We start from the raw sequence: 14099 nt of genomic DNA, 5'->3' as shown, positions 1-14099 counted from the left end.
TGATTTAACCTTGTGTTTTTATTCCTTTTATTTGTTTTACTGCCACGCTTCACAATGCATACAAGGAAGGCCTTGAAATGCAAGGGAAGGGAAGGAAGATGAGAAGTATGTATGCAAGGAAAGAAGAGAGGGAATTTTGAAACCTCACTTTGAAGTCACAAGATTTAAACGGTGTCTAATAAATGTAATTGGAACAAATAGTATAAGTGCAAATGTCAAATAGATTGACATGTATTGGCTTGTTTTGGCCCACCTTTGATGTAGTCAATTGTGTGCCACGCAATTGTTTTGAGTGTGAACGTGACAGCAGCTTGTGTATGTTTGTGTGACGGGAAAGGGGGCGGGGGATTAGAGCAGGACAGCTGTGAGTGTGAGTGTGGATCATCCTGGATTACAGTCAGTTGTGTGTACAGCTGTGCCACACACACACATGCACATGCACACACTAACACACACACACACACACACACACACACGCTGCAAATGCATACATTAACACAAAGACCCTTTTGTGCACTTATGCACAAGGCGCCCAGAGTGCGCACCGATGTTCTATTTCGACAAGATGTCTCGCACCTGCAACGCGTTACGTGTCCGTTGAGAGCGCAACGGCCGCGTGTCAAGTCAAGGTTGCATAAGCGGCCTTCTACCAGAATAGGTGACCCGACGCGGCGCCCGGGTGTGCGTCCCACGCGGTGCGAAGGAGAGAAGAGGGAGGTGGGGGGGGGGGGGGGGGTGAGGTGACCCTGAGGGCTAGAGAGAGGCGATGTTACAAAAGCGAGGAGGAGCGAGTGAGTCAGCGTGGCCAAGAAAGCCGAGGAGAGACGCGAGCGAACCTGTTGACGGTAAACAACAGCGTGAGGCAGTTCAGATGAAAGGGGTGGGAAGAATTCATGACACTGAAATTGTGTACGAAAGTGAAACAAAAATATAAATTAGATAGTTTTTCCAAATCGTTCGGCCCAAATCTCAAGGCACCACTGTATAATCGTGTTGCTAACATGAAAAGTAAATATTAAAAGGGAAGTCAACACATTTTTTTTTTCAAGAATATGTTCTATGCAAGCCCACTAGTTGAAACAGGACATTCTGATAAATATTGCGTTTGTGGATTAGTGTTAATCCACTCGTTTTTAGCCATCTCTGGGGGCGGCCATTTTGGCTTCCGTCGACTGAAAATGACATCACAACTGCTCACAACGACCAATCACGACTCAGATTCAGAAAAGAGGTCAGCCGTGATTGGTTGTTGTGAGCAGTTATGATGTCATTTTTAGTCGACAGAAGACGAAATGGCCGCCCCCAGAGGTGGCTAAAAATGAGTGTATTTTGCTGCTTAACTTGTATTCCACAAACGCAATATTAATTAGAGTGGCGTGTTTCAACTAGTGGTTCTGCTGGGAACATATTCTTGAAAAAAATATGTTTGGGTTGTCTTCCGTTTTAAATAACGTCAAAAAGTCTTTACTTGACTATTTAATGACAAATACAAGAAGCCGTATGCTAACGTGATTCTAACTTGCGGCATGTTTCCTCGAATATTTTTCTCTAATTTTGTGATTTTGCGACTTCAGGGGTTTCATTTGACCTATGGGATTCCGCACTGATGCCAAAACACAACAGAAACATCCGTTTTCAGACAAATGTTTTAACAGTGTGCGCAAGGCATAACAACACCATCCAGTGCTATTTTGTTATGAGGAAACAGAGCGAGCTGAAGCGTGGTCAAAACAAAACACCATACCCTTGTTATCCTTGTGTTTGTGTGCCGTCATCTCCCCCTGTGTGTTTGCGTGCGTACCTTTGCGTGTGTGCATAGCTGTGCAGAAGATGGCCGAGGCGCACATGCAGAACCTTGGCGTCCACCCTCCTCTGGAGGACCCTCGTGAGGGCGAGGAGGATGACGACCCCAAAAAAGCTGCTGGTGAGGAGGAGGCTTTCGTTCCACCGTCAAACTGGGCCGACTGCGCTGCACACATTTGTGTTTCGTGTTCCTATAAAAGGAAGAATACACCCGCTAGATCTGCTAGCATAAGCAAATACCACATATTTGACACTCCAGGCCTCCTGGGGGCAGTATAGTACTCATCTGTGTTATAGGGGGGGAAAGCCCCTAATGTATTTATGTCTAAAAAAAAAAAAGTCGGCATATCATGACTTCAGTCCTACGTCTGTTCTCATTTACTTCAAGGAAAAAAAGCACTCAGCAGTTTTTTTTTTTTTTTTTTTTTTTTTTTTTTTTAAAGTTAAGTGTAGCATGAGAGAATGACTCGTATTTGATACTTCAGGTCTTTAGGGGACACATAACATACTATCATTTGTTTGAAAAAATTAAAAGCACCTGCAAGTTATTTAAAGGTTCAATAAGTGCAAATTATTGATAATAATCATATTTGACACTCCAGAGCACTACGCCTGTTTGCACGTGTTTTTATTCATTTTAAGGGGCAAAAAAAAAAGCACCCAATAGCTAAAGTATGCAAGTCTAGCAAGAGCTAGCATTAAGCTATTGACCAATTGGGTGTATTCTTTCTTTCGGTTTGTTTATTCTCCCTCTTACCAGATCATTCTGTGTTTCCACACCTCTCAAACACGTCCCCTTTTATCGTAAAAAGTAAAAGTTCTTCCCCTCGATGCTTAGACCACCAGGAAACGGCGACCAGCGACCAGTCGGAAGCGGCTCCCGGGGCCCAGGAGACGGATAAACTGATCCAATCGTCACAGGTGGAGGAGGAGGAGGAGGAGGAGGGTGAGGAAGGGGGAGAAGGCCGGGGGACGACGGCGGGGAGCAAGTCGCTGGGCAGTAATTGAGGAAATCCTCATTTGATATCATCCAAAAGGACTGCACTTGCCTCCCTTTTGCTTCTGAAGCCGAGGTCAGTGTGACTTCATAAAGAGCAGTGTAGGCGCGAACCTTCTAGCCGGCGACACTAAATTCACGTCCTTATACCAAAACAAAGCTTGAATATGTGCTGTGAGGCCCCACTTGATCGCAAATGACACTGTTGAGCTTTTCAGTACAGTGGAACCGAGTCTAACACAATCTGACCATTTGTGTGGATTTTGAAACTGTTTTCCAACATTTAATTAATCTGTTCCAAGAGTCAAATGAATTTGTGTTTCGTTTTGTTTTTCCCACTTAAAAATCGGTCAGCAAAAAAGAAAACTGCTGCTGCTTATCAACTGGAATTCCATCGTTTACTGCCACCGTTATTCAAATAGGTTCTTCAACAGGCACTGACGGAAGAGGTTCTCGCCAAGCTTGTCTTTGAAATTCATCTTTATAAACCACTCTATGACTAACAGATCTCTTTAGTTGGCGGCATTGCATCGCTTTAGTTTTGATGTCAGCACAAATTTTAGGTGGATGACAAAGATGAGGCTTTAACCTCATCTGGTCACAAAGTAGGCCACAAGAATGAGTTTGATATCAATATTTAAGTGTTCTTAAAGAAAGTGGTAAAGTGGTGGTTTACGTGTTCCTGAGCTTTAGTAATGAGCATTAGTAAAGATGCATGAGCTTGTTACCCGCAACAAGCGGTCAACTATCTAGTTCACACGGTTCCTGGCATATCATTACACAGTGGTTGGGAGAAGAAGAAAGAAAACGTTGTTGAAGTGATTTGCCCCAAGTAGTCCGACATTTCACAACATTTTCAGCCTAAAATTGAATTCGATTTGGGGGGAAAAAAACAATGACTCGATTTTTTATTTTTCTATCGGCAATTGAAAATAGAATGATTGCTATGAGGATTCAAACTGTTGCCCCCAGGAAGTGTTTAGCATGCAGCAAATAGATCGTCAAACAGAAATACTGTACGTATTGAGACGGCCCACTGGCTAATCTGAACACATTGAGTTCTGGTGACTTTGGCTGACTTAAGGTTCCACTGTACAGTCTTTTAAAAGGCCTCTTCATCACTTAATATGCATATACCGCCATCTGGTGGCTACCAGTAATGACAGTTTATCAGCTGCAAATGAATCCCCTTCTTTTTTTTTTTCTTTTTTTGTTTGTTTTTTTTCTCGTTTTTTATTAAATCAGTAATTTTCACGCAATGAGAAATACCAATGTCAATGAGACTGACATTTCAACAAGATTGATTTTTTTTTCCCCAACCATAATTTTGCGCTGCTGTTTGTAAATAAATAAGTAACAATGAACAATTCATGTATTTAGGCTTGATTTCCTCTTCCTTACTTTCTCCTCTTGTCTACTTTCTCTCGGGTCCAAGGGATGCCCGAGCTCACCACTCTTTATTTTTGTTTTCCGTTGCCTCGTTTTTAAATGTGATTGCTGGTGGTTGTTTTCAAGTGACCAACTTTAAAGAACAATGTCAGAATAAAACACTTTTTTTGCCCTGACTGCTGTTGTCTTCTTTGCAATGTCTCAAATACTTGTACTACACATTATGAGGGTGTCCCTAAAAGTTTGGACGCATGTACATTTTCTAGAAATTAAAATTTCAACATTAGATTCCATTAGACTATTGTCAAAAATCTTATTTTGTAATATTTACATCATGTGTGATGCAAAGGTTGATGACCTTAGCAATTCAAACAACTTGATTCAATAATTTCACATTGCCATCAATAGCTGATTGAAGGTCTTCGCATAATACATATTTATTTTAATACGTTTTTTCAAATATGTTCGACCTTGAACATCTTGTTACACATTCGGTTGTTTTTATTCATTCACTCTTTGAGATGTGTTGAGTGCCTGTAATATACATTATCTCACTAGTTAAAGCAGGTGGTTCAGTGTTATTTCTATTTTAGGCTTGTCTACAGTACTTTAAGAAATATTTTAATTATTAATTTTAATGAAATATTTGAGACACATTTCAATAAAGTACCTTACCACTTTATCCAAAAGTAAATATAGCTAATCATAATCTAATTGTAGTGCGAAATTGTTCTTGATGGACATTAAGGCACATGATTGTTAAAATATATGTAATATGTTAAAAATCTAAAAAATAAAAATGTCAAAAAAAATTATAATAAAAAATCGGAACTGCACGAAGTTCATTTTGCTGTGGGCCGCCGAAACAGGAAATTATGTGTCGATACTACTCTCTATGGTGTTTTCCCCACTACGGTAGTGGTCACATAATCTTTGGAATTACAGTTTCGGTTGCGTTTCATCACTTCAACAAGTGCCTACCTGGCATAGTGAATTGTCAGCAGTTGATTTTTGATCCGCTGGTGACATTTTCATGACTTTTCCCCTAAATATGTTTAATATCATCTTTGATCCAATTAACATTCGTTTTTCCACGAAATGTTAAATCAAATCACTATATTTTTCAACAAAGAACACGCATTGAAGTTTTAGTTAAATACTTGACCCCGCTGTTTACAAGTAACCCCACAAAGACCTTGAGTAAACAACATTCTCTCGTCTAAAGTGTTTCTAAAATGCGAACTAACGATCCAAATACGCGCAAGCGCACGCGCACATTGGCGACGTAATCACGTGATCGAGCGTCTGACGACGACGATACCGGGAATTATCTTAGTTCTCATTTTTCCTCTTCGGAAGGTCGTAAGACTGGCAGGAAAACTTGGCATTGCGATGATGAAGCGATAAAACAAGTAAGTTAAAATCACGAAGTAATGGCATTTTAATGAAGGCGTGAGGAACAAATGTTTGTTAACAATGTTTACTGGCGAGCTATCCTTAATTTGTAGAACGTTACACACAGCTAGCCAAGGGAGGAAGGTAAATTAGCCTTTGTGAGCTAACTGGGGCAGCTAGCAGCTGTAAGACAGCTAGGAAACGATTTGATTGCTTATCTGAAAACGATTTATCAATGCTTTATCCCCTTTCTGAATACTTTTGTATGGAGTGTGTTAGCTGTCTTGCTTTACGTATTGACTCGAAACGTACAAGCAGTGCAGTGCACAGATATTTTGTTTTTCGCTATCGTGTTCTTGATTTTATTTATTAAATGTCTTTAACGGGCTTACTTTGCATGTAAATCAATCTAATAACTAATATGGGGTGTGATATATTACAATGTTACCTGTGGAGAGATGACTCATGGTAAAGAGTGACTTGTTGTTTACCTCAAGAGATAATCGAAACCTAGATAGAGAGGTTGTGATTCATTGTTGGCGATGTTCCCCATTACTGGCAAAATAATAAATAGAAATATATTATTATTGTGTATTTGCAATCTTTGCATTTAATCACTTTGTTTTGTACAATTTGCGTAATGGGCGGAAAAAGTAAAGTATGTGGACACGCTGTCGCTTTTCTGGGACGGCTTTGTGTTGATTTGTACCTTTTCTGTTGTTGATCTGACCAAGCACACTTTTTCATGGACCTCGCATGGGAACAGAAAAGAGAACTTCTTCCTAACTGTAATCACGAAGTAAAAAAGTGTACAACTGTTCATAGTGTAAAGTAAATGTGTTGCACTCGCATCACTGCACAATATATTACGACTCAAAACATTTAGATAAATAATCGAATTGTGTTTTTTTTCTACCTCAATATTGGAACTGTGACAAAACATAAACAATAAATTAATCTCTATTACTTTGTACAATGACCTATCAGATTTATTATACATAAAATGGTTGGGTCTTGGCAAATGGATAAATTGCTAACTTACAAAGTTTTTGTCAGTCTTTTAAGCGTTCACCATGACAACTTGACAAAATTCTAACAAACAAGTGCGGTGTAAATATAAAGTCAGTAAGTCACAAGTTCGCTTACAACAAGTATTGTAAACAAATCTCTGGCTTCATTTCAACTTTTCATGTTTCACGAAACAATATGTAAACATTGCGACTGTGAACTTATCGAGACACTATATAAATAAATAAAACAAAACATTTTCTGAATTGCAACCTTTTGCGATTTGAAAATTGTATTCTGCTACATTGCGTTGTCCATTTCAATTGAAAATTACATTGAATTGTTGTGCTCGGTAGGACAATTAACAACAGTAGTTCCAAACATTCATCCCAATTTTCTGTGTTTGTGTTTTGGGGTCGTGCGGGGAAAATGTCAGGCGCAGCGTACGGGGAGCTCGGGGGCAGCCTGCCCGCCATCGCCTCGCTGAACGCGTCGTACTCAACGTCGCTGTCGCTGCCGTCCCCGTACCTGCTGCTACCGCCGCCCGCTGAGCGCAAGCTCATCTCGGATGTGCGCCGCACCTTCTGCCTTTTTGTCACCTTCGACCTGCTCTTCATCTCACTGCTGTGGATCATCGAGCTTAACGTGAGAGACCTCTTGTTTTGTCTTGTTTTGTTTGTTGTTTTTGGGGGGGGACCATCGAAAGTTTGACTGTGTCCGCACGGCTCTCTATGCAGATCTCCAGCACCATCTGGGACAGTTTAGAAAAAGAGGTCATCCACTACCACTTTCGGTCTTCCTTTTTCGACATCTTTGTAAGTAACCATAGATTATTTTTACAGTCAAATGTTGTTACACTGAGTCATCTGCTCGGTCTAATGCAGTGGTTGTCAAACTAAAGTATTACAAAAAATGTTTTTTAAATACTGCTCCAAGGAGCATCATCATCACCGACATGACAATACAGTAACGTAGGAGGCCTAAGTGTTAATCAAAAATGAAACAGTGGTTTGATTCCTAAAAAGTCTATTTCTTGTTTTTGTAAGACACTATAACATTTTTCACATTTTGAATATTAAGACTGCACATAATCATAGGGGAAAAGAAACACTACATAACGATTTAATCAAAGTATATTGCACATCAAAATGAATAAAAAGTAAAATGTTTAAAAACACAACTTTTTAATTCTGCAAATGCATTTCATTTGAGTTAAATACTGTAACTTAATCAATGATTCTTTTGCACACCACTAGAGGGACCCCCAGAATCACTGATCAAACGGCTCACTTGGGGATCAATAACATGCTTGAAAACTTAGCAAATTTGGCAAGCATCTGTTTCCTGCTTAAATCAATGTACAGTAGTCACTTGTTTATCCCAAATCAGTTTTTGCAAAATACCAATACAAAATATGCATGTGAGGTGCAGGTATTATCTTTATCCACTTGGGGTCGCCATCCTCACACTGTACACTGCAGTGTCCACGGCGGTACGTGTGTGTCTTAATTATACGGTAGTTTTGAGGCGGAAATGATTTGCGGTTGATGTAAGCAACTTTTTTTTCCCCAGCCCTTATCATGTCCTCTTCCTGCTCACAGCTCCTGGCGCTATTCCGCTTCCTGTGCCTGCAAGTGGGCTACGCCGCCTTCCGGCTAAGGCACTGGTGGGTGATCGCGGTGAGTCGCCTTGGAATGTTTGACAAAATTCCGCCCACCTGAAAAACTTCCCAAACATGAGGATGTAAAACCCCCGAAATAAACACCCTGCAGCTCACCACCCTCGTGACCAGCGTCTTCCTCGTGGTGAAGGTCATTGTTTCAAACGTGAGTGCCGCTACTTCTTCGTCCGTGTGTGTGTATTGTGTAATTCAGGTTTATCAGTTTCCACCTCATAAACGTTTTCACTTCTGCATGAGTGCCGGGAAAGTGACTGAAAGCGCTCCGGTCCTGTTTTATTGCGAGCCGCGTGGCTCACAATGAGGAAGTGCCGCTACTTTTCACCTTGTGACCCACCGACTATGGTGACGCCCCCCCCCCCCCGCCTTGTGTCCGTCCAGCTTCTCTCCCAGAATGCATTTGGCTATGTGCTGCCCATCACTTCCTTCGTGGTGGCCTGGCTGGAGACCTGGTTCCTGGACTTCAAGGTTCTCCCGCAGGAGGCGGACGACGAGCGGGGTGAGTGGCGGGCTTTGAATGGGAAGAAGAACCAAACAAAAAAAACAAAAAAAACAGGCGTTTAGAGGTTTCAACCTTTTTGTCCTCAGCTTACCTCGCGGCGGTGCACGCGGCTTGCGAGCGTGCCCCCGTCATGTACCCTCGCGCCATGTCTGACGGACAATTTTATTCGCCGCCCGAATCGGTCGCAGGTAACTTCATCTAAGCTTGCATCTACGCCTCCTGTTTGCTGATTATCTTTACCCTCCTGCAGGCTCTGAGGAGGATCTCGACGAGGAGGGTCTCGGCCGGCGCGCCGTCACGGCTCAGGTAACCCAAACGCGATCCCGCCTCACAGTTGACGCAAAGGCTTCTCCTCTGACTTTTCGGTCCTCTCCTCGAAGGAGAAGGAGTTTGTCCGACAAGGACGCGAGGCCATGACCATCGTGGAGCAGATTCTCACTCAGGAGGAAAATTGGAAGTTTGAGAAGAACAACGTGAGCATTTCCTGCCTGCTTGGCTGCTTCAAATCCATTTTCCGTAGTGCTTGTCCTCACTTGGGTCACAGGTAACATGAATGTGTCCCAACTGACTTTGGGCAAGAGGCGGGCTCACCGTGGACTGGTTGTCAGCCAATCACAGGGCACATAGAAACAAACAAACAAGCATATACGCCCACATTCACAGTTTAGAATCTTGTCGACCCAAATAATAATATTATTATTATTAATATTAATGTTAATGGAATGATAATAATAATAATAATAATAATAATAATGCGTACAGTAGTAAAAGAGGATGTGGTAGTTAAACTTAGAAAACAATGAGTCACTCAGCCAAGCTTAAAGCGGAAGTCAACCCAGACATATTTTGTTCCAGAATATGTTCTATGCAATCCCACTAGTTGAAACAGGGCATTCTGATAAACATTACGTTTGTGGGATAAGTGTTAATCCACTTGTTTTTAGCCATCTCTGGGGGCGGCCATTTTGTCTTCTGTCGACTGAAAATGACATCACAACTGCTTACAACGACCAATCACGGCTCAGATTGAGAAAACAGGTCAGCTGTGATTGGTCGTTGTGAGCAGTTGTGATGTCATTTTCAGTCGACAGAAGATAAGATGGCCGCCCCCAGAGATGGCTCAAAACGAGTGCATTTTGCTGCTTAACTTATATTCCACAAACGCAAAATTAATCAGAATGCCATGTTTCAACTAGTGGGCCTGCTGGGAACATATTCTTGAAAAAAAATATGTTTGGGTTGACTTCCGCTTTAACTGTAAATATTCATTTTGGCCTTGCTCTGTCGATATTCCACCACTTTTTGTTCTTTTGTCCTAATGAGGGCCATAACACCCCCCCCCCCCAAAAAAGCAACTTCATTAGAGTGGGTTGTTAGACTTCATTTTCTTATACACTGTAGCACTGTAGTTGAAAGCTTAATCACTTATTAAATCCCAATCCCAATACTCACAGGGAAAAATAGCAATTTTGTTATTTTCGTAATCATCCAGTCCTAATCGTATGCTAAATAATCGTGCTAAGCTCCCCAGGAGCTTTTGTTTTCCGAATAACTCTTCAAAAAAACTGTGTGTGTGTGGGGGGGAGTCTTGCCTTGTTTCTTTTTTTTGTCGCACTGATAAATAGAGGTAAGTCCGCAGCATGAGTCTTCGCTATACTCTTTAAATAGTTTTTTTTTATTTTTATTTTTTATTTTTTTTAGGATGTAGGCGACTCCGTCTACACTCTGGAGATTCCATTCCACGGGAAGACGTTCATCCTTAAGGTGAGGGAGCAGCATTCGCCGTGATGGTGTCACTGGCGACCCGCATCCTGTTGACATCATGCCACACTTTTGTTGTCTCGGTTTTCGTTGGGAGTCCAACTTAAGCGATTTCCAATCGTACAAACCCATGATCGTCACTGGTTATCAATGCCTCATTGTTAGGGTGACCATGCCATTATTGCCAACGCGGTCACATCTTCTTTGCTTTAATCGATTGGCCGTACCAACCACTCCGTTGAAGCTTTGTGGAAATGCATCAAATCTATTTTTGTTCAAGAAATGTACTACAGAAAACATTCAACAGAGGGCGCTCTACTGCCAACAGGCTTTGGAAGTGTGAGTCTGTTGACCTGACGGGACAGCTAAGGCGTAGAAACTAAAACCTCAGTTAATGTGTATGGACAATGTAGCTGTTGTTGATGCTGTGGCTTGCTATATGGTGTCAATGGGCTTATCGCTTTGTTTGATAATCATAAACAAGTGTGCTAAAAGGGACTTTCAAGCAAAACGGCAGCCCCGCATAGTTCTGACTGGACTACATCATGTGAGAAGAGAGGCCGTGATTTATACACACCCTTTTTATTCCTATTGGTAGTGATGTTGAACTGTAAAACTGTAGAATGTGCTTTGACCAAGTTAGAATTCTGAAAATATGGAGACACGCTACAAGACGAAGACTTCTTCCAAATGCGACACAAGAAACAAGACCGTTTTCCACTTTCGCATTTTATAACGCACTCAATGAAATACTTGCGAATCTATAACAAGACCATTGTTTTGTGCTCCGGCAGGCCTTCATGCAGTGTCCAGCTGAGCTGGTGTACCAGGAGGTCATTTTGCAGCCCGAGAAGATGGTCCTGTGGAACAGAACTGTGTCTGCCTGCCAGGTGAAATTTGACCAGTTACACCACTGTAGCTTTATTTTAGTAAGACCTTTCACTTAGACTTCACACATACTTCCGGGTGGCAAAAGTCAAAGCATTCTTCAGTTGGACCGCTAGTATTCTTTACTAGTGACCTCGATATTATTTGACCAAGGCAGTGATTGAGAAAACGTGCTAGCTGGCGTGAATGAATGATTTTCTTCTTCCGGGTTGGTATGGGAAGTCTTGCTCGCTACCACTTTAGTTTGAATGCGTGTTTAGTTTGTAATTGATTTCAGGCCCAAGTCAGCACTAGTCAATCCTTTAGAATCATTATGATGATTTTTTTTCCCCCGCCCCCTCAGATCCTGCAGCAGGTGGACGACAACACCCTGGTGACGTATGACGTCTCGGCTGGGGCGGCCGGAGGAGTTGTGTCCGCCCGGTATCTAACCGCCATCTCGGTTTTTCTACTCCTTAGCTTCTCTGTGTTTTACAAATCATTTGTTTCGTCCACACAGGGACTTTGTCAACGTCCGACGGGTGGAGCGTAAACGAGACTGCTACCTTTCCGCCGGCATGGCCACAAATCACGACGCAAAAACACCCTGCGGACGTTATGTCAGGTCAGAAAAACAAGCGCCAAAAAAAGTCCCTTTTTTGTTGTTGTTGCACTGACGCTAACGTTTTTGTGTGACTTTTTGCACAACAGGGGAGAGAACGGTCCTGGTGGATTTGTGGTCCTCAAATCCAGCAGCAACCCGTCCGTTTGCACCTTTATCTGGATCCTCAACACGGACCTGAAGGTAAGGAGAACTGAATGAAACAAACAACTGGGACGGGTAACATGAACAGAACAAAAGTATTGGGACATTCTTTATTTTTTTATTTTTATTTTTTTTTCACACAACCATCCATAAATTTGTGTTTGGTGTGGAAGTGATTGGTCTTAGAGCCAAACAGACACACACCAAAACGTTGTACTTTTTGTCCATATAAATCAAACTCATTTTGACAAACGTAATAGACGCTTGGTTTTTCCTCTCAGGGTCGATTACCGCGCTACCTCATCCACCAGAGCCTGGCCGCCACCATGTTTGAGTTCATGTCCCACCTGCGCCAGCGCATCGCAGAACTGCGGCCCGCTATGCGCTGCCAGCACCAATATCACCCATGCTAGGGCCATGACGAAAGTAGTGGCCCCTGCAAATGGCACGGCCGCTAAGACTGAACTTTTATCCGAGCCTTCTTCTTCTTCTTCTGCGTTTTTTGGTCTGCTCGTCGACTGCATCCGGTGCCTTCCCGCTCAACATTTAACCTGCTAGTCACATGAGGGAGACAGTACCAGACGAAGCTGATCTCCTTGCCTTCAGGTGCAAAAAAAAAAAAAAAAAAAAAAAGACACAAAATGGCTGTCAAATTGAGTTGCAATAGTGTGGAAAGTTTCTGGTAAATTTCCATAGGAATTTAAGTTGGGGAAATGATATACTGTAGTCCTGGTTTATTCGTATTAATTCCCATACACTCCCGTCAACTTTGAAAATTTAGAGTTTTGTCACCCTACTGCCAAATCATCATTTTTCCATGTCCAAGTGCTCGAGGTCTCAACTTCGGTGAAGACCCAACCCAAAATGGCTGCTTTCAACTAAAATGGCTGACTTCCTGTTGAAATTCAGGCAAGGGTCCTTGAGACCTTTTCGTGTGTTCCATTACGATGGACATGTCAGTTATGTCCAACAAATGTTGTGTGGATTGGTTAAACTGGTGCCATGGTGCTCATTTTTTTTTTTCACTTTCCGGTCGGGGAGCTACTGAGTGAGAAAATTTGACAATATGGCCCAGTCACGTTAGATGACGTAGGATAAAAAGCGTTCCATTTTGCGTTGCGCAACTGCTCATTTGTGCGAATTCGGTAGCTGCTGTTCGTCAAGCCTTGGAATTTGTCCAAAATGGCCAACCTCCTGTTCAATTTGAGACATGGGTCCTTGAGACTTTTTTCCGCGCGCTGTTACGAGAGACATATCCACCCAATTTCTTGTCAGTGGGTGAGACCTAAGAACTGTGAAGCAGACACTGAACACTGGGCACCGTCCGACCCCATTTTGAACAGGAATGGGCACCCAAGCTTGGGGGAAAAAAAAAAAAAAACCCTGAAAATATCAATGTTTTCCAGCTATTTCAGAAATGAAACACGTGTTAATTATTATATTACAAGTGTTTGGTGTGTGGATGGCCAGGACATGCTTAGCATGAATACGAACACTTAACGGTCGATCTTATTATAGAATTCAGCTTTGTGGACTTTTAAAAGCCGAAAACCACGTAATCATTGTTTTGGGAGTGTTTAAAAAAAAAAAAAAAAAGAAAAAAAAAGGGCAGCATATTATGATGACATGTGATGATCCCAGCCAAAGGGAACAGATTGTTCTTCGCTCACATTTAGCGGCAGACATGTGAGTGTGGGAAAATGTCAGATGGGGGTAATGAGCCATGGAGACATTTTTGGTGCCTTCAACGCAATCTTTGCTTTGTGTCTTAATGAACGTGCACTTGTTTCGACAATGTCACACATACACATAAAACTGTACTTGTGTTTATAAAAACATTTGTTTGAAGTCATCATGCCAAACTGACCAACAGTTTTTTTTTTAGATGGTGTCTAATAAATTGATTTCATGTTGCAAAGTGGTTTTTTCATGG

General features: G+C 42.0%; 2 protein-coding genes across 7 annotated transcripts in view; both read left to right on the top strand.

Moving 5' to 3' along the window:
• ppp1r1b (protein phosphatase 1, regulatory (inhibitor) subunit 1B) overlaps positions 1-4365 on the top strand; it is a 53195-nt gene extending 48830 nt beyond the window's left edge. For 5 of the 6 annotated variants that reach the window (XM_086056735.1, XM_086056734.1, XM_086056736.1 and 2 more), the window contains 2 exons: positions 1820-1924; positions 2642-4365. In XM_086056735.1, the coding sequence (XP_085912861.1) occupies positions 1820-1924; positions 2642-2811 (275 nt within the window). In that variant the 3' untranslated portion in view covers positions 2812-4365. The remainder of the gene's footprint in view (positions 1-1819; positions 1925-2641) is intronic. The other variant, XM_086056739.1, reaches the window with a different exon arrangement.
• A 1135-nt stretch (positions 4366-5500) lies between these two features.
• Positions 5501-14084, top strand: stard3 (StAR related lipid transfer domain containing 3). The gene is made up of 15 exons (XM_086056214.1): positions 5501-5602; positions 7008-7237; positions 7330-7407; positions 8194-8271; positions 8365-8418; positions 8652-8769; positions 8859-8960; positions 9023-9078; positions 9153-9245; positions 10474-10536; positions 11328-11423; positions 11765-11844; positions 11921-12025; positions 12112-12205; positions 12448-14084. Exons 2-15 carry the CDS (start codon positions 7022-7024, stop codon positions 12577-12579), a joined length of 1365 nt encoding a protein of 454 aa, XP_085912340.1. The 5' UTR covers positions 5501-5602; positions 7008-7021; the 3' UTR covers positions 12580-14084.
• The last annotated feature ends 15 nt before the right edge of the window (positions 14085-14099 follow it).

Source organism: Filicampus tigris, chromosome 16 (genome assembly GCF_054856515.1).
Source record: "Filicampus tigris isolate MCC_2025a chromosome 16, RoL_Ftig_1.0, whole genome shotgun sequence".
Classification (NCBI taxonomy): domain Eukaryota; kingdom Metazoa; phylum Chordata; class Actinopteri; order Syngnathiformes; family Syngnathidae; genus Filicampus; species Filicampus tigris.
Note: the sequence above shows the minus strand (reverse complement) of the source record. Positions and strands in the feature narration are given on the sequence as shown.